At 43.0% G+C, this 21227-nt stretch overlaps 1 protein-coding gene across 2 annotated transcripts in view; it reads left to right on the top strand.

Annotated features, from left to right (window-relative positions):
• Nucleotides 1-17886: 17886 nt before the first annotated feature.
• The window catches only part of PAXIP1 (PAX interacting protein 1), a 29788-nt gene continuing 26447 nt past the window's right edge, over nt 17887-21227 (top strand). For both annotated transcript variants that reach the window (XM_058832914.1, XM_058832913.1), the window contains exon 1: nt 17887-18321. In XM_058832914.1, the coding sequence (XP_058688897.1) occupies nt 18232-18321 (90 nt within the window). In that variant the 5' untranslated portion in view covers nt 17887-18231. The remainder of the gene's footprint in view (nt 18322-21227) is intronic.

Genomic DNA, 21227 nt, shown 5'->3' with positions numbered 1-21227 from the left:
TTTGCATCTCCTGGGGGAAGGAAGGGCATCTGTGTTATCATCAGGTGACAATGACATTTGCTGGTGAACTGCAGTTTGAGAGAGTTGGGGAGAAGACCCAAACAGAGATGTTCAGGGTGCACCCCATGCATTCCATGCTCGTGGTAAACGAACGGAGGGAGGATGCCAAACTGGTGCTTCCTCCTGCCTCTCCTGAATCTCTTCGGAATTTTTAATGAAAACAGCAAGTAACAATAACAAACGGTAATGAACAAGATGTTTTGCACTGCTGCTGCTTGTTCATCTGTGCTACCAAGGGAAATACAAAGAAGCATATCCAAAACAGGTCCAGGACCTTGTTTTGGTGGGATGGGATCTTCCCTGTATGAATTCACTCAGTGCTGCACTACTCATTCTCAGAACCAGGGATCCTATTGTCATACTGGAACAAATGTAGCCTTAGAGACTATAGCATCCTTTTGGAGATAAACTGCCATCTTTTGGGGGGAGAAATTACTATTTTATCTTTCATGCACAATACTGACAATTTTGGAATAAGTAGGTTTTTTACTTGCAACTCAAAGGACAAATGGGGTTTGCAGCCTTTCATAAAGCCTCTTGATTTAAAATTCCTGGTTTGTAAGGTACAAAACATCCTTGACTGTCATTATATTGATCAAAACACTTAGCAGCTCCAAGGCTGAGAGCTTTTTGTTGCGTGGGCTCTTCTCAGAAAAACCAATGACCCAGAATTAATATAATCAACCACAAATTATAAAATATGTGCTCCTGAAAATAGATTATTATTTTTTGTTTCAGGAACAAATGGACAAAAATTACATTTAAAGGGAAATGAAAATAAAAGTGTATTAAATCTAAAGAAGTAAAACTAGATTATGTTCTCATGAAAAATCATTAATACTTCCATTATCTTACTTACTCAACTTTAAAAAATATATATTGGCAGATGCTGGAGCTGAATGGGTCAGTTGAGAAGTAAAGGGAAATAGAGAATGTAGACAAATATATATATAGATATAATGTGTGTGTGTATATATATATATATATATATATGTATGTATATGGAAATGCAAAGGTGTGCCTGGGATGGAATAGACCTCTACAAGAGTACAGGTTGAGGACAGTCAGTCCTTATTGAGATAAGGACCTGATGAGTCTCTTGGGCACATCTTGGAGCAGGAGCATCCCAGCCTGTATGAGCAAGATTGTGTCCATCAAGTTTGGGGTTATAACTATTTCCCCCTATCCAACAAAACTTGGAATTTTATGTCTAATTTGGGGCTCCTCACTGGGAGAAGTCCAGTTGAAGGTAATCAAGGTGATGAACAGACTTGCATATGATGTGTAAAGACAGGAAGAACTGAGTTTATCACTCCTAAAAAGAGAAGTTTAAGGGGAAAAATCTTACTGCTGTCTCCAGATACCTTAGGGGTGGGCAAAGAAAGGGTAAAAGCTAACTCTCCTGGGAGGTGCACAGCAATTGGATGGGATGCAACAAGTGAGGGTCACAACATCAGGCGCTGACTTGGGGGTGTTGGTTGATGAGGAGCTCAGCATGAGCTGTCAATGGCACTGTCATGAGCTGTCAAAGCCGCCCGTGGCCTGGGCTTCACCACAAGCAGCATGACCAGCTGCTGGAGGGAGGGAATTCTGTCCCTCTGCTCCAGTTGTGTGAGATCCCACCTGCAGTGCTGCATCCAGCTCTGGGGCCCCCAGGGTGAGAAGGACATGGAGCTGTTGGACGAGTGCAGAGGAGGTCATGGAGATGATCCAGGCACTGGAGCACCTCTGCTGTGAAGACAGGCTGGGAGAGTTAGGGTTGTTCAGCCTAGAGAGGAGAAAGCTCTGGGGAGACCATATAGCACCTTGCAGTACCTAAGGGGGCTACAAGAGAGCTGGAGGTAAACTTTTTAAAAGGGCATGGAATGGTAGAACAAGAGCTAAGAGCATTAGGATGATGGAGGGTAGGTTTAGATTGGATTAGGCTAGCATTAAATTGGAAGAAATTCTTGCCTGTGAGGGTGGTGAAACACTGGAAGAGGTTACTCAGAGAAGCTGTGGATGCTCCATCCCTGAAAGTGTTCAAGGACACATTGGATGGGGCTCTGGTCTAGTGGAAAGTGTCCCTGCCCATGGCAGTGGTTGGAACTAGATGATTTCTTAGGTTCCTTTCTGCCTAAACCATTCTATGATTCTGTGTTCCAATTAGAAATGAAGAAAAAATATTCACCTGGAGAATGGTCTGAAATCAGTCAAAGTGATTGTGAAATCTCCATCCTAAGTGATGTCCAATATTCATCTGGACATCACTGTGAATGACCTGATCTGTCTTTGAAGTTATCACCTCTTCAGTGGGGGTTGGACCTGGTGATCTCCAGAGGTCCCTTCCAACATGTATCATTCCACAGTCCTGATTCTGCATTCTTTAGGTGCATTGGCTGAATGCACCAGATTCTGGAGGTGAATGATTGCTTTGAAAATTCTGGAGGTGACTAAATATTGTTATTTTTAAGGACAAAATGCTGTTTACTTTACAGAGATTAGTAAGATAGTTAATTTTTCAGAGCTGTTGATATTAAGTGATCAGAGGGCTGGGATCTTTAGTGAGTGGATAATGCTTGTGGAATGATCACATCTGTGAAAGTCTCTGAGAAAAAGATCTGTGTTACAAAGCGCATCTCACATGTTCGCTGATGGAGCCAGAGGAATTAAAAGTGACACGACTTCCCTGGGTTTAGCAGCATCCCCTCCAGTAAAGACATTAAATAATGCTTGCTATTAAATGCCATTTACTGCAGGTGCCTTCCCATTCAAAATATGTATCTGATGGTTGGAGGTTAGGAGGGAGTTCACAATGCAATCAGGGCCGCTGCCAAGTAAATGCACATCCAAGTATTATCTACTCCTGGGAAAAGGGTGAATGGATTTATATTGTTAATCTCTATGGAGATCTTTTGAACCTCTGCCCTTACAACTGGCAGAAAAGGGAGAGGAGAATGCTCAGGAGGAGTTTTTGCTGGGCATGCTCAATGAGTCAATGATAATTTCAGTCTCCAGGGTAGGTGGAGCTGCTAGGTTATACAAGGATTAAAGGAACATGTATTCTCACTGTGTATATACACCACGACTGAAAGCTGTGCTCAGTTGCCAGCCAGACTGCTCAGTAAGTGTGCATCCTGTCACAGCAATTTCTAAACCTCAGGTACTCATCACTTGAATTTCATTTAACTTTCAACCAGCCTCAGTCCAGCTTCACACCACATCTAGCCATGTTTTTTGAACACACTTGCAGACCACCCACTTTCCTATTGCAAAATGGTCCAACATGACCACAGTGAAAATGCACAGACTGTGAGGTTGTTCTCACACCCTCAGAGCCCATCCTCAGTTCTGATGTCACTCTAGTCTTCTGAAACCAAGATAATAGAATCATAGAATGGTTTGGGTTGGAAAGGACATTAAAAGATATCTAGTTCCAACCAAGGCAACCAAGGTTCAAAGCATCAAAACCCAGGCTATGAGCTTGGATCATGATAGCTCATGAAAGCATTTCCACCGCCAAGCAGCTGGCTGCTCTGGGTAGCTCTCTCTCAGGTTTCTGGGGTTGCAGCTGGTTAATAATCACATATTTTCTGGAGCTTGGACTTACTTGAGGTTTTCTCACATGCCAGCCAAGGGCCACAGTTGGAGTCAGCCTTTCTCTCCCAGTAACATACAATTACTTACTTCAAAGTGGAACAATTATCTGCCTGAGAAGCAGAGATTAATCCTGGTGTGTTTTACTAGAAGCCTCAGTAGGATTGTGGGAGTACCTTGGAGCAAGAACAAGGGGGACCTGAGTGCCCCCCACTGCCACAGTGTCCCACTGAGAGACCTGTTTACCAAATTGGGTTCTCTTGGTTTGGATGCTTATGTAGAACTTTGAAAAGTCTTTCTGTCTTGAGAAAGAAATTAAAACAGTGAGTTGAAATCCTGTTGGCTTTTTATTTGTATGACTGGAAAACTATTCCTCAGGCAGGTCTACTCCAGGTTAGGGCATGTAAGCTTTCCTTTAGGAAGCCACCAATGGAATGACTGTCATCCCATGAAGCCACTTGCTCGCCTCCTAAGTGGGGAGGAGAAATGGGGGAAAAAAAGTGGACCTCATGGATTGAAATAAGAACAGCTTAATAATTGAAACAATAATAATAATGATACTACTTCTAGTACTAATGAAAAAAAAAAAAAGAGGAAGAGGGGAATGAAATCCAAGAGACATATGGGATGCACAACACAATTGCTGATGGATGCCCAGCCCATCCCTGAGCAGCAATCAGCATCCTCAGCCAACTGCCTTCAGTTTATATACTGGGCATAATGTTCTGTGGTGTGGAATATCCCTCTGGCCAGTTGGGGTCAGCTGTGCTGGGTGTGCTCCCTCCCAGCCCCTTGTGCACTTGTTTGATGGCAGAGCACAGGAAGCTGAGAAGTCCTTGACTTGGGGTAAGCACTGCTTAGCAACAACTAAAACACCAGTGTGTTACCAGCATTATTCTCATCCTAAATTCAAAACACAGCCCTGTACCAGCTACTAAAAAGAAAATTACTGTGTCGAGTCAAAACCAGGACAATGATTTCAGTGACATAACTAAGGTGGTGTTTAATTCTGCAACAGAACAAAGTGGATCAAGAGCAAAAGCTGTTCAACAGAGCAGCCTCCTGCCTTGCCTACAGCATGGTCCTCTCTTATGTAAAGCCAGTGGTGTCTCAGTGCTTATGTTTTTTGAATGTGGCCACAATTCCTTTGGCCTGAAGGCAGGATGGACTCTGGTACCTTGCACTGCTGTGTATGTCTCAGTAAAAGGACTGCCAGGAGTGCTTATCTGTCTTCTGCCCAACATGAATTAACTCCTGCTGGAATTAAACTCTTTGCATAGTGAAAAACATCTTCATGGTCAGAGGGCCAACTTAATAAAGTCTGAAGGCAACTCCCACATCATCCACTGCTGCAGTTAAAGTTCCATTCTGGGTAAAGAAATTAAATGTAAATAATTTTATCTCTTCTTTCATGCCTTAAGGGGCAACATTAATCATCTGTGCAATTTCAGGGGAGTCAGCAGAGTTATGCTAGGTATCATATTGTTTTTTTGTCAAAGGTGCTTTGCAGTGAGCAGTTATGACAGTAATGCAATAACTTGGAGCCTGCCTCGGGGGGTCCTGCCCTCATATGGCATCTGCAGCTTTCATTTATTACTCTGGTGGTAGCAAATACTTCACACATGCATACACCAGCACCTGTGAGCTCTGTTACCTGTGGTCAGTTCCTGAGAAGTGAGTCTCTCTCTTGACTCTGGTGGACTTGGTGTCTACAGGTGGCTTACAAACCACAACAGAAAATTATCCATATTTCTGATTAAAAAAAAAAAAAAAGTTTAAAATACCAAAATATATTATGCTTCTGGGAACACAGGGTATCCTGCAGTTCTGTGAATCATCTAGAATAGCAGGGCCATAGAAAAATAAGAAACTGCGCGTGGGAAGACTAGGTAAATCTAACTTAATACATGAGCTTTGGCAATCAAAGCTGCCAATGCAAGCTGTCAGGACTCTGCCAGGGAGACAGATGGCATGATGACAGCAAATGGATGGGTCTCTAAAACTCAATTACCATTTCAGTTCAGACCCTTTTTCCGTATGCCAAGTTGTGGAAGAGGTTTGTTTATCTTGAGATTTATGCATTGTGACAGATAATTTGCATAGGTGTGAAGCTATAGGGAAGGCTGTTATAGTGTGAGGCTGAACATGAATTTTTCTGTTGTGTGGTGTTTTCCAGGTTACCTTTCTGCTGCCTTGCAGATGGCAAGTTTCTGAACCTTTATTTACATAAATCCATCCATAGTCTGGAAATGTTCTTTCGAGCTAAGAGGCAAAACATTTTAGGATCCGTTTACCACATTAAGAACAGAAATCACTCTCATCTGTTTTCTGAGCCAGAAGTTCTTCAACTTTTTTTCGTATACCTACTTTCATCCCCATTACACTCCCTTTGACTCCTTGTCAATATGTTTCCATGCCCACTGGGCAACCCACTTCCATTGGCTGGAGTACCTTATTCCCAAACCTCCTCTCACTGCAACATTCAGAGCTAGTTTTGTTATTGTAACTAGTTGGTATACAGGTGCAAAAATTAAACCACTTATGCCATCCTGAAGGGATGTCTTTTCTTCCACTCAGCAGCCTGATTTCCTTATAGGCCTTTGGTTGCTGCCTCCTTCCTGGAGATCTCTGAACAGCCACAGCCACATCCCTACCTGCCCAAGGAAGCACTGGCATGGTTGTACAGCTTTCTCAGCTAGGGTACCATCCGAGTGCCTCAGATCCATATTCACATTATGCTTCCTTCCAGTTGTGGAATATTTTCTTTCCCCTGATTATTCAGTGTAGCTGGATGTTTCCCTGCCCCAAGCTGCCCAGGTCATGCAGGTCAGCAGAACAGGTCTTAATTTAAGTAAGGTAAATTCCAAGTATTTTCAAGCCATACATGGCAGGTCATTAGAGAAAATACAAAAGCTGTGGAATTTTGCTTATTTATATTTCATATCTGTGTTGCTGTGTGAGTGAGAGGTTCATACAAATGAGGGGAATTATTTACAAGTTGGAAAAAGTCAAATGGTAGGTTGTGACCACACACTTTCTGTCTGCAGCTAAAATAAGTCTGCTCCCATGTCTTTGCAAGAAAAGCACTTGCAGATGTCTCCTGTAGGCTGATTAAGAGCTTGCCCTTGGATCATGGGCATGACTTTCCCAGCTATTTGAACAAAAACAACCATTTTTAATGGTCCCCAAACATAATTTCTCCTGTAGAATTTGACAATATCTTGTTAGAAATAGCTTGTTTTGGTCTCTTCTACCACAGCAAGCACCTGATCAAGCAGTCTACTTGCTACTGCTATAAAATTTTCTGAACTCATGGGATGGAAGTGGTTGTATAAATGTATCTAAATGTCTCTCTGTTTTTCACAATGTTTTTTATTAGTAGTGCCATTATTTTTAACAACCAGTATTCACTGCTGTAACAGCAAAATGTTGCCAGACCTTTTTAATTGTCTAGCACTAGCATTTTATTAAAAACAGTGGATTTTTTTTCTGGCTGCTGATCTGTGAGTCAAGGTTGGTAGACTGCAGCTCAGAGGTGGTGGCCCAGTGTGTGAGCTGCAGCATCTCCCTGTGCTTCATGCTCAGCTCCCACTTTGGGGACAAGATGTGTGACACTGGGAACATGCTCACGCAAGAGCTGCTGGTGGGAAAACCTATCCAGCAAGAGGGGCTGAGGCCATCATCTCTGAGTCACCCCGGGGTACAGCGATGTGCCCACCCGTGCCTTGTCACACGGTGAAGCTGCCAGGTGTGGAGGGAGCTGCTGGCACCTGCCACCAGTGAGTTTCTCCTTTCCTTTCAGAGCCATCCCCTCCCTTTCTTCAGGTGCCTCCAGGTAGGTGCAATGGATGATGTAATTCTTGTCCTTGGAGAGACTGACCTGAGGCAAGGGACCTGATTCGACTTGGTCAGCTGGTGACTCCTGTAAGCTCATCTTTTGTAGCTAATTTTCCACCTCTTCTCTGGTTATTTTCTGCTTTCAGATTTTGACTGAAACTTTTTTTATGATTTTATCAGGATTTTGGTGTAAATTTAGTAAAACATCTTCCATGTTGACACTACTGAATTATTCAGGGTCTGATATGAAGGTGGCTTCTGTAGTTCAAATCTGAATCTCATTTTGGAAATAAAAAAATCACTGGTTTTTAAAAGGACTCCTCATCTGACCTGATACAACTTCAGAAGTTTCTGGGCAGACTCTCAGTGTCCTTCCTCCTCTCCACATTTCCACACCTTCATTGTATGCTCTTGTCTCTCCATTCTTTGTTTTCTTGAGCACTAGAGTAGTTAATTTAGGCAGCTTTTACCACGTCACCACTAGCAATTGACTTGGCCAGGGTTATAAATGCAACTGTATAACCACAACCAAGAATTCAATAGAATAAAACCCCAAACCTACCAACATTTTCATGTTTTAAAGCCTTCCATCTAACATTCGCACATATGACATCTCCTGTCCCTTGCTTTGACTCCTAGTGGTAGTCTCAGTCTTGCAGAGCTGCCCACACAGACATGTGCTTCCCATCCCTCCAGTTTGGCGTCACTCCAGCCAGTCTGGCTGCGGGTGCTCAGTCCTTCTCCTGCCATCATCCCTTCTGCAGTACTGCCAGGTCTTGATGGGAGGCTGCAAGTGGAGTCCTGGGCTTGACACGTTGTGAGGAAGTGGCACAAAGACAAATGGTCTCTCCACAGTGCCTGTTCTTCATTTCAAGGAAGTTTTCTGTTTTTATGACAGCTGTGACTGTAAGGAACCGTAAATCCTGATGTCCTTGTTCCAGGTAATCCCTCCTGCCCAGTGAGAGGCCTTCCCCATTAAACATCACATTACAGCCCCAGATTAATGACAAGTGTTACAAAAGAGCACCACAGGCCATGGAGAACCACAGCAGGTTCCTAAAATTGCATCTTGCAAACAATTACCAATAAACAACCAGCTGGACTGTTCTGCAGAGGTGAGGTTTACTGTACAGGCTGAGGCTGTGCAGAGTTAGCCATCCATATACCTAGGATTTATTATAAAAATTATGGCAGCTGCTTTCTGTGAACGTCAGTGAAATAGGTGAGGAAATAGTTTTTCTGAATAAATCTATGGTTCTAGATGAATCTTTCCCATTTATTTCAAGGAGAATTATTATTCTGAAATGTAATAAGATTTTTTTTTCTATATTAAACTGAGTCTAAAATGTAGATATCTAAATCCTGTGGACAGCTTAGTAAATTTCAGAAAGACATCCCTATGTGAAACAAGCTTTCTTTTCTTTATCTGAATAATAATACTCCTCTACTATCTTTTATATCCTTTATCATTTCAAGAGAAGAGAGACATGCTTTTCCTGTACAAAAGCAAGACCACTCTCCAAGGTATGTTCAGTGCAATCAAGGCAGCCTATTATGAGAAATTAGCCTCCACAAATTTAGATACAGTAAATGATGGATATATCCTTCTGTTCTTCTTGGCTTAAAATGCAAAGGGGGTTAGACCCACCTCTCTTCATGTCTCACTTTCTTTGCACTGAGCCAGAGCAGGGGTCTGCACACAGAACCAGAGAGGGTATGTGACCTTCTGATATTTACTAACTGGATTATTTATGACTGTGTGAGTTGGCTCCCAGCACGCAGGAGAATCACATGGTAGCTGGGCCCTTCTGGGGAGAGCAGATCTTCTCATGGCCTGTGATGGACCTAAATATTTGCATTGATTAGATCCCACTTTGATGCTGTTATCATTTAATGATTATGAGCACCATGTGAATCATAAATGATGAACATATACTATAAAGCACAGGATGTGCAGGGCACTACAGCTTGATGGTGTGCATGGCAGCCTTTGGAACATGGCCAGCAGATCCTTTTTAAGCTGGATTTATTTCAAAAACCCATCCTCATTCATGACTGCTTCATTTCAAGTACGTGCTTTAGTCCTACCCAAAGGAGCAGGGTTTGAGGATATGCTTAAAGCTAAAAGTGGGATTTTGAAGGATCCCTGACTCAGAGGCAAAGCATGGGAAAACTGTCACAAAATTTTAAGGCAAAAAGATTACTGTAGAGAGATGTAACTATGGGGAAGTTCCCTCCCTTTTAGAAAAAAAGTGTAGAAATGTATCCAGTTCTCTGAATGTAGAGAACACTGAGGAAATACCCTTCTGCACATTTAGAATGATTAAATCAATTGACAGCTCTCCAGCCACAGAGAAAAATAATGTAATTGTAACTGAGCAGCAAAACGGTTCTGCCTAATAGTTAAACATCAGTGAGCTCCTCTGTGTCTAATAAAATGCAGATCTCATTATCTGTTTGTTATGTGCTTCGAGAGATAACTGTTCAAGTTGAAAAGTATAAAAATTTGATTTAATTCAGTAATATTTTGGATACAAGAGGGTCAGGTTGGTCTTATAACACATAATAGCTTGAGGCGTATGGAAAGGAGTGTAATGGAAGATAAGGCTCTAACAAGATGAGTGGAAAATGTAACAAGAGTTCAAGGATATATTAAATAAATGCACCCTGGCCCTCACACAGTAATCACCTTCGTGTGCCATAAGACAAACAACAAATGTAATTGACTCCCTGAAGGAAGATCATCACAGCTTTGGTGCTTGCTGCCTCACACCACGATTTCTTCTTCCATTTGCAACACTGAGAATTCAGATGTGGGAAGTCCTGGGATCCTGAAGCTGCTCTAAATTACACAGAGAATAAAGCCAGTCCTAAATAAACCCAGAGACCTTTTCGGTGGCTTCTTCAAAGATTTAGCAGATATCTGTATCTACCACAGTGTCAAAGATTAAAAATAACCAACATTGACATGAATGTGGCAGAAGCCTCAGTGATGAAGGAGGAAGATGGTCCTTTAAGCAAACAGGAGAAGTAACAAATTTGGCTGTAATTAGCCAAAATAAAAAGAAACCACTTCTTTGTAGCCTGGTGTCTTGAAGGGGTTCAATGTGTTCATAATTTCTTGCGTGTGGTATGGCACTTGTCCTGTTTTCCCAATTCCTGGACATTTTTAAGCATATCTGACTGGGCTGTAGAGGTACCAGGGATATGGTAGAGGTGAAAGACCTTACCAGACACGGAAGGAGCCTTCCCTGGTCCCAGCTAGTTGACAGAGGAGTTAGACCTGGAGACATAAATGGATTTTTGGCTTTCCTGGTTCAGAGATCTATCTGCTCCTATTGCAGCACCTCTAGCATATCACAGAGCTTTCAAGTAACCAAGACATTTGGGGGCTTACAGAGCCTTTATTTCCCTGAAAGCTTCCTGTAAGCCAAAAAAGAGGATTTGAGCCAGAACTGGTCTAAGAGTACAAGCAGTTTACCTGCATTTGTCCTCAGCTTAGGCCCTAATGAGAAAGTCCTGACAGTGACACCTGTTTGTCTGAATCCCAACTCCTGCTTAGTACTCAGTAGTTGAAATCAATAGAATAGACATACTCTAGATATCAAATCAATATGTTTTTTTTTTTTTTTTTGTTTTGCATTCAAGAGTGGCAGACAGGTACTTAAGTAACAAATATCTCATTTCATAATGTTTCCTGCATGGCTTAGTCAATCTGTAATTAACTAAGATGGCTCCAAGGTCATCTTAAGTTTGATCAGTTAAGAGCAACAGTGGATTCATCTCCTGATGTCTTCAGATTAAGACTCAATATTACCTTAGCTCAGAGAAGGAGTATTTGGGGTGAAATCTAAGGACAAATTATATGGAAAACTGACTGGAAGACCTACTGGTTTCTTCTGGCCTCAAGGCTGTTATAAGAATGCTGTCAGAACACATTTTTCAAGAATATCAGTGTAAGTTCTTCATTTCATTTGAAAATAGGTGAGAAATAGAAATCAGTTCCTTCTGAAAGTGGGAGTTCAATCTAGCAACAATAACTAGTTGTCTGCATAGTGCAGTCACATCCATGTCTAAGCACTGTGAGCTTCCCAAAGCTGCAGCCAGAAATAAGTGACAAATACGTTCAGCTTCTCTGTTTGTACTGTATCACCAGCAGACAACTTTGTCTAACTGTGTCTGCATTTAAGGATGTGCAGGCACCTGTCTTTCAGCCACCCTGAAAATGCTTCTCTAAGCTTCAGCATTTGGGAAGGTTGTAAAGCAGAAATGTGCTCCCAGGCTGGGGCTGCTTTTAGGGACAAACAATGGAATGATCAATCCTGCTCCCAGTGCTCCATGTAGAAGGTTAATCTAAGTGGCCTTCTGGCTTTACACTCAGTAAGTTGGAGGAACTGCTCTGAAGATGATGCAGTTGCTGTTAAAATATATCAACAATGAAATATTTTTCAATTTGCTTTAGCACTAAGACCCATGGCTACATATGAATTTCCCTGGTGACACAGGTGGGCTCGTGTAGCTGCTGCCCTCTGTCTCTGCTCCAGAATAGGAACCCTGAGTCACTGCCTGCACCGAGCCAGCCCTGGGCTAACTGAGTCAGGAGAATTTGTGTAAAAGCAGCTGCCTTTAATGGACTGTTCCCAGAAAGATCAGCACAGGCCACCCCCGAGACACTGGAGCTTCTGTGTGAGCATAGTGATGCATCCTCAGGCAAGTGTCTTCTGTCCATTCCTCCTCCTGAATGAGTAAAGGAAATATTTAATCATCTGGACAACATATGGAAAGAGAGTGATATGATGTCAATGTATGTGTCAATGTTTTATCAGCACAAATTTAGGGTTTTCACTCTACTCAAAAGCACAAAGCCATAAATGAATGCTGGGGATCATCTCAGAGCAGTACCCAGTCTCACTCTTCACACTGTTCTGTAGTATCTTCTGCAATGCCACCAACTTTAGTTGCCTTTTTCTGCATTTATGCATTAATATTGTAAAAATAAATACAAGTGTTATTTTTATTTGAATAACATAAAAAGAATTTGGCACAAATAATTCCAGATTTGCTCATTTCTAGAAAAATTAATTTTGGTTACTTCGAGTTTCATTAGCTTTTTTGCAAGCCTGCATGAATGAAAGCCCAGGCTCAAAGGAAAATTTGCATTCTCTATTGTTTTGCTGATACTAATTTACTCCAATGGAAAGCCTGTAAATGATGTAATCTTGACAAAGAAGGGCTACAGGGATAATTACCCACCATATTTCACAAATATTTTTTCTCAGACTCAGCGAATACACAGAAATTGGTAGATCCCTTAGTTGGAGCAGAAGCAAGGACTTCTCTTGAGGTGCAAAGAATGGAGTTTATAAATTATAGTATCACATTTTATTTGTGGTAAATTATTTGTTCTTTCCCAGAGCAGTGGGAAGACCTGCATTCTTCTTTCCTGGTGCAATACAATCAGGTCCAAAACTCATTAGGATAATGTCTTATATATGTATATATATATATATATATATATATATATATATATATATATACATATACATATATATATGTATATATATGTGTATATATATATGTATATATATATATGTATATATATATGTATATATATGTATATTTAATTTATATAGAGGTGGTTATTGGCAGTCTGGGGGAAAGAAAGAAAGAATTTATTTGTAAAGGTGAATGAACCTTTCATATTCCTTAGCAGGTAACACAAAGGAGTATATCTCCTCTTTTACCACTACATCTCACTTCTGACAGAAAAATAACCTTACATTCAGATGTGCTAATCAGAACATTTTCCCCCATGCTCCTTCATGCACAGTTATAGCAAAGGTAGAACTTGCTACTTGGCACTTGCAAAAAAAAAAAAAAATAAAGTAAATTTGTAACTATTATAGTAAAAAAGAAAACTGTCAAGCAAATGACAAGGGATTCTCAGTGCAGTTCTGGAATTAGAAGAGAATCGAAAATGAAACTACCAGTTCCAAGGGAGCCTTTTAGGATTCAGTGTTGCTGTACAGATAATAAGAAAGTTTTTAATTATAAATCATATTTGCCATTGCAAGCAGTCCCACTGAAGGAAAGAGGAAAAAATGCATAGACAGCTCAAGCCAAAACAGAGCCCTCTGTGTACCTGTTTTGCACATTTTGATTCAGATTAAAAAGCAGATCTTACTCACGTTAAGATATAGGAATGGAGATAATGCAGGCAGCATGCCTTTTGGGATTTTCAACAACTTTCCAGGCACATTGAAACTAGCATCAGCTTCTGTAAAACACTGGGTACTTTGTGAAGATATATTTTGTTGGAAAAGTAACATCTAGAGAGCCAGCTGCTCTCAAACAAGTATGTATTATTAACAAAGGACAAAGAAAGCCTTCTGCTCACTGGAGTAAAATACATATACAGTTTAATCTGAGCTCCGAATTTAATTAACTCCAAGATAAAAAAAATCGAGCTGTTGTTTTTTCACAAGTAATTATGCCTAAATATGATTTTGTAGGTGAGAATGAATTTTTCATATAATCATTTGTGCACACAGATAAGGCATTTATGTAAGCAAAGACTAATTGTCTGGACAAATCTTGTCAGCTTGGTGGGCTTTCACCTCGTGCAAGCAACATCCAACACAAAATTTAGATCACAGTTCTTCTGGAAACATGCTCATGAAGTTCTCTGGACAGAGCTCTCGCAGTTAAGAGTTCAGAGGAGTGTTTCTAGCACAGATAATGTACTGTTGATGTGACACGACTGGTGATGACAAACGTGTACACGGCCAGTGTCACATCATCTCAGAGCACTCTCACCAGCGGGGAAGCACCAATGGCCTTCCCCTGCTCTCCCTCTGGGGACACTTTGGAGGCCTTGTGAGGTGCCTTGGTGTGGGTTCCCACCCTCCTGTGTGCCCCTGTGCTCCTCTGGCTTGCAGAGATGGACTTTTGATGGGCTGATGAGCCCTGGGATGGGGCTGGAAGCACCTTGCAGAGTATGAATTGGGTTCCCCCTCCTTCCATTGTGACTCAGCTCGTGCAGATGAGCTTTACTCATAACCTGACAAATCCATACTGAGGCTAAATACATGAGAGCACTTTGCTCTACACCTGAGCAGTGAGACCAGCCCACCAATTTGACTTAGTTCTGTGTGCTGACCTGCGAGCAGAAGCCGGTATTTATTTCTGCCAAATTCAGGGGATATTTTTCTTGTTCAATAACATATTTTTCTTGTTCAAAAACATATGTTTTCCATCTAGTTTTCTGCTCTTATGGTCCGGAAACAAGATCACACACATGGTGTGAAACTGTGAAACTATTCATTTTTTCTAGAAATAGTCTAATTGCTAAAATTGAAATAATGTCTTGACAGGTGACTCATTAAATACATAAAGAAGTAAAAATATGTTCATTAATTTAATTCCACTGCTTATTTAGAACTTAAGGGGAAAAATTTGTGACTCCTGACAGTAGTCTTTTCTTCTGGGAGTGGTCATTTTGAAGATAAAAAGTTGTGAATAAAGAAAGCTATTTCTGTATGAGATTAGTAGCACTGCTGATAGTACAACAGCCTCTGTGTGCAATCCAGTATTGAGATCTAGAGAATTTCTCATCAGGGCCATTAGAACTGGCAGGTGTTTAAAGTGCTAGCAGGCAGGTTTTCTGTAGAGTTGTTGCTGTGCATTGTCTCATGGCACATAATAGAAACAGCCCTGTTTTGGCTGTGCTGCACAGCTGGTCACCTGCCTGGCATCTGCTCCAGCTGGGCAGGATTTTCCAAGTGCTGCTGTCACCAAGCACAGCTCTGGGGCTCTGTCCAGGAGCTGCCTCCAGTGCTCATTCATTTGGGGGAGGGAAGGTGGGATGGTTTCATTCTTCCCATTTCTATGGAAAATGGTATCAATATGGTTGAGGAACATCCAGAGGATTTAGGCATCCAGTGGCCATCGCTGCCTTGTGCCTCAGCAAAGTTACTTTTACTCCATTCAGGAAGAGGAGAACAGACTCAAAAGTCCATGTCCCACATCCCAGGTCAGGGCAACAACAACTTTCTCTTTGCTATACAGAACCACATTTATGAAACACTTTTCTTCTGGTAAACCTATTATAGTAAATTCTTAAATTTTCTTTTTTTTTTCACATTCCATTACACTTCCATCCTGTGGATGGAACCACCCTTTGTTCTTAAATTTTTATTATAGTTAAAAAAATCCTATTTACCCTTAAGGATAATTACAATTACCCTTATGTATGGGTACTTTTTATTTGTGGAAAATTGATTTTGCAATGATTTGACATAGGAATCTGACCTTCTATTTCTAGAGAATTTTAAAATTATTGTGATTTAAAACAGCAAATTCACCTCATATTCTTCTGATTTGACTAGCTGAACAAATGGAAGATCCAAGACGGTCCCACCTGACAGCTGCAACTCCAGCTGAAAGTTTGGGAAGGGGCAATATTATGAAAAATGTGTGCAGGTGGTTTGCTTTTTTTTTTTTTTTTTTTTGCCAATATTAGCATAACGCCTGTTTTGAAATATTTGTAATCTTGGAGTTATATGAAGAGCCAAAATTTAGGTTACTCTGGAAAATCCAAAGGATAGGAAGGCTGGAGGAACTCATTAGAGTAATAAAGAAAATAGGCAGAGAAGGGAAATCAAGAGAACAAACCCTTGGAGGACAAAACCTTAGTTTTCTTCATGTGGAGTGGGAATTTGTGATAGTGTAGAGACTCAGATATAAGGAAAGTATCCCTGTGGGAAAGGGCAATTTAATGATTGCACCGAGAAAGATGAATCTATGTAGTGATTGACATCAGAAACAGGAAAGAACTCAGAGAAGAATTTGGAATAGAAACCTGAGAGATAGCTATATTTATCAAAGAGAACAAGTGAAAATTACCAGTGCTGGAAGATGCAGGCAATTATGGAGGCAGTGAAATCCAGCAGGAAAGGAAGCTCAGGAAGCAGTGGTGTTAATGAAATCTGATAGATCAAGAAGAATATGAAAAATATTTTGCTGCAGGTGAAGGAAGATTTTGGTCAAAGTGGTCCAGTTTAGTGTGAAGAAGTCAAAATGGATCAAAGGTGGAGTTGGAAAGAGTGAAAATTAGGGAACTAAGAAAGCAAAGGCTGGACAGGGCAGCCTGGAGAGTAGCAATAAAGAAAAGCAGAGCACAGAGAAGTCTTTTCAAAGACAGTACAGGAAACACATGACACAGAAGAAAATTACCCTAAACATAGATTATTAGAAAAGATAGAAAGTGAGATGAGAATATGAATTGTTGAAAAAAAGGGATAAATAGATTTAAAAGCAGGTGGCTATTTCTACTATTTTTTCCTGCTCCACAACAAAAAAGTTTACCATATAAAAGTTAAGCACTTTTTAGTTTGATTTTCACTTTAAAAAGAAAATGCCATCAGGAGGGTGGGCAAAACAGTAAAACCTTCAATGAAATGTTCTTTCTGGAGTGGAAAAAGAGCTGGTGATAGGTTGCGTATTTCTTGCATTGCTGAAGTAGAAAGGGGACGATGTCATGTGGAGATCCAGGAGACCTGGGTGAAACCTTTATCATAAAAGTAAATAAATGTCTTGTAAACCGATTTGCAGTTTCTACCATAATTTCAAGAATAACATAGGTAGAAAAAATAGTTTCCTCCCAGGAAAGTGAGGCAGGCCTTGCAGGCAGGAGGGAAACAGTAGGTGCCCTGTATTTTTATTCCAGTAAACCTCGCAATGCTATCTCTTAACACTGCTCCAAGTATGGGAGGGAAACATTGTCCACATCAAAGTATTATGAGGGGGTCCATAACTCCTTTGGAAAACAGCATGCTTATTATATAGATACAATTATAATATCTATGTTTTAAACATCCCTGTCAATGCAGCAATGTTTAAAATATATGACATGAAGCAGGCTCTGAAAGTGCTCACTTCTTTCTGTTGACTATACCTTATATAAAGTGATAATTTCTGTTTTCTATTATCTAAAATAGTTAAGATACATCCCCAGCGAGGAGGGTTCCCTATCAATGTAGATGGATGCTTTGCAGTTTCTGAGGAAAATGCCTTATTTCGGTGGGACTCGATGACCTTATAGGTATTTTCCAACCTTAGCGGTTGTGTGTTATGATTTCAGGAGCAGTCGGTACGTTCGCTGGGGAGCTGGGTGCTATAATACACACCACAGCCATTGGCCCGCAGTGGCTGCTGAGCGGCCCCGCCGCCATCACCCGCGTCCCCTCACGGCTTGGCCGAGGGGCGGGGCCTGACGGGGCGGGGCCTGGACGACCCGAGGGGCGTGGCCAAGGGCTGTCGCCTTCCCTCCCTCTTCCCTCCCCCCAATGGGCGGGGCCGGGTATCCCCGCTGCCCGCCTCTGTCGTTCGGGGCGAGTCCATTGCATCCCGCGCGGGGGGAGATCCGGACCCGGATGCTGTCTGCCGGTCCGGTTCGGGGAAAGAGGGAGGAGCAGGGATAGCGCCTGTGCATCAGAAGCGGGCGCGGCCCTGCAGCAGCTGTGGTGGCTGATCGGGCGGGGGGAGCCGCTTTGTGGGGGCGGCTCTCCCCTCCCCCTTCCACCCCCCCTACGTCCCGGCGGGGGATGGTGTGTCCCGCAGCGCGCGCCTTGCTCGCGCGGTTCGGCGGCTCTGCGGGGGGAGGGGGACGGGAGAGACCCGGGCCCCGGCGGGTTTTTTACAGTGAGCGCGGGAGAATAGCGGGCGGGGGGGGAGCGCTCCCTGCTGCCAGCCGGGACCATGTTGGCGGACGACGAGGAAGAGCTGAAAGTCCCGGAGGAGATGTTCAAAGACGTCAAGTTCTTCGTGGTGGGAGACATCGACCCCAAGGTACCGGGTCATCCCTTCAGATCATTCCTGCCTTCCCCTTCGTTCCCCCCCACCCCATCCCTGCGGGGGGGGCACTGTGGAATCGTCCGGCTACCACGCGCGGGCTCGAGGCTCGCGCCGCCTCACGGGGAAAGGGCGGGAGTGGGGGGGAGCGCGCCTGAGGGACCGTGAGGGGTGGCTGGGGGGGAGGGGAGGCGGCCAGTCCAGACCCCGGTCCCGATCCCGGCCCCGATCCCGGCCGTGCCCGCGGGAAGCGCCGCCGCCGCCGCCATGGGAGCCGCGGCCCCGCCGCGCAGGCCCCGCCAGAGCCTCCTGAGCGGAGGAGGAGCGGGCGGAGGGACTTCCTGGGCCGGGCCGGGCCGGGCGGGCAGCGGGGGCAGCGGCCGCCGCCGCTGCCGCTCCTCCGACTCAAGCACTCGCCAGGCCCGGCCCCTCCCTGTGCCCGGTTTCGTGCGGGTACATAGGGACAGGCCATGGGGAAGGTTCGTCACGGGGGGCCGGACTGGCTCTTCCCTCCCACACAGACCTTCCCGCCTTGGCGCGGCCCCGAGCACGGCCCTGGTACCGCCCCGAGGCCGCCCGGTGCGGTGCTGGTGCAGTTTAGGCCAGGGACCGCCCGGCCCGCTCTCAGTGCCCTGGAGCAGAGCCCTGGGTAACGCAGGGGGCCTTTCCGGGAATAACGCCAGTGCTGGGCGAAGGTGGCTGAAACAAAGTTTCAGTGGCGTGTCCAATTAGACAGGTGTTCGGAGTGCGCCGTACAGAGTTCTAGGACAGCAGCTTCCTGCATGCAGGTTACTGCATGCTTCGCGCTGAAGTTAAAGTCTTTGCCTCTCTGGTATTTGCTGCATAAAGTCTTAGCTCAAGCGTTGGGTTCCTTTTGCCTCCTGTCCTGGCACTGAGCTTCGTAAGCCTGTAAGTGAACTGGAGACACAGGCACTGGTCTGTTCCGATGGTTTTCATTCCTATTGTGCTGAAAGAGATACAGTCTAGGAAGAATACAGTTAAAAATCAGGATGAAAACTTCTTACAGGTATCTAGATAGAAAATTTCGTTGTTTAGGCATTAGACATAAAATTTTAGATAGTGGCATAGTGCTCTGAAAACAAATTCCCGTACTTATCAAAAACCCTACAGCATGAATGTTAGTATTATGTGTATGAGGATGAGTGCAAAACTCCTGTAGCACTCTTGTACATCATTTGTCGTAGGAATAGTCCTGAAAGGCCTGTTCTTAATTGTGTGTTGACATGGGAGGACAATGAGCAGATTTCTTGTAGAGAAAGTAGACAAGCATTCTCTTAAACTGGTTTTCTTTCTCATGTTAAATTTTACTCTTTTTTGCAGTCAGAGTCATTGTGATAGGGCTTTGATTTGCTTCATATTCGGTGCACTGAATTTTCCTCTGCCTGGCTTGGGAGGCAGAGCTGGGTCAGAGTGAGAAGGTGAGCTGGGCTGGGCTGAGCTCAGCAGAGCTTGGGGCCAGCTCCTGGGAGAACCCTCTGTACTGGCTTTAGCCCAGCTGGCAACAAAGCACAACCCAGCTGCTATCTCACCCCCACCCCTACGCAGTGTAATGGGGAAGAGATTAAAAAATTAGACTTGTAGGTTGAGTTAAAAGCAGTTTAATAGTTGAAAACGAGGTAAGGTACAATAGTAATGGTAAATAATAATGGTAAGAAAAAAGGAAAGAAAAAAAACCCCAAGCAAGTGATGCACAGTACAATTTCTCACCATCCACTGGCTGATGGCAGACTTCATTCCTGAGCCCAGATCAGTCCTTATGGATAACTCACTCAGTTTCTATACTGGGCATGACATGCTGTCATGTGGAATATTCCTTTGGCCAGTTTGGGTCACCTGTCCAGGCTGTGCTCCCTCCCAGCCTTCTTTGTACCTCCTCACTGGCAGAGCATGAGACATGAAAAAGTAGTCCTTGACTTGGGATAAACACAACTTAGCAAAAACCAAAACATCAGTGTGTTATCAACATTATTCCTGTTCTGAATCCAAAACACGGAACCTTAGCAGCTACTGAGAATAAATTAACTCTTATCCTTGCTGTGACCAGGACACCCTCCTGTGGGTGTCCTCTGTGATACCCTGGGGCACCTGAGGTGTGTTTTGAGCCAAGACAGAATGCAGGAATTGTAAATCAAACTCAGTTCTTAGGGTGAAATTTGTCCCATTACTGATACACAAATTGCTGATACATTTGGTGCTTTTTTACGTGGACACCAGCTTGATTTTGCAAAGAATATCTTCCATGTTCTGGGGAGGAGCACACTTTGATCAGCTTAAATTTCTAAATGGTTTTACAGAAAACAGAAAACCAGTTACTGTAATAAATATTAAAACAGGCCTAGCAAAAGTGAGTACACTAATCAAAACATATCCCAGAATAAGGGGAAAAAAGTAATTTATTCAGGTGAATGACTGCATGCCCACTGCCTATTAAAGCATGTGCAGCATAAATTGGAAGGGAAACAAAAGTCTGGAATTGTGCCGAAGTGTTCTTTGGCAAATGAGGGAAAATTAGACTGGCTCTCAACTTCAAATCCATTCTATTCCATTGGGTGCATTTTGTTCCTCACACCTTACTGAGGGTGATGAGTAGATATCAGCTATTCTTTCTCTTTTAATAAATGCTCTTCCTGCTTTCCTCAAGCATAAAAACCCAAACCATCATATTTTGGAAGCACCAGTTAAAAAATCAGTATTTTCTTCAGAAATAGATAAAAACTAATGCAATGCAGCACAAGGTCTTTGAACAGGATATTTGGGTTTTGGTTATCTTGTTTAATTTAATTTTATGCCCATTGTCTTACTTCTTAACTTTGAACTATTCCTTGTGTTTCTTCCAACACAGATTTTAACGCGAGAGAACAAGATAAAATTTTCATTCTCCC

The sequence above is a fragment of the Poecile atricapillus genome, chromosome 2 (genome assembly GCF_030490865.1).
Source record: "Poecile atricapillus isolate bPoeAtr1 chromosome 2, bPoeAtr1.hap1, whole genome shotgun sequence".
In the NCBI taxonomy this organism is placed as follows: Eukaryota; Metazoa; Chordata; class Aves; order Passeriformes; family Paridae; genus Poecile; species Poecile atricapillus.
Note: the sequence above shows the minus strand (reverse complement) of the source record. Positions and strands in the feature narration are given on the sequence as shown.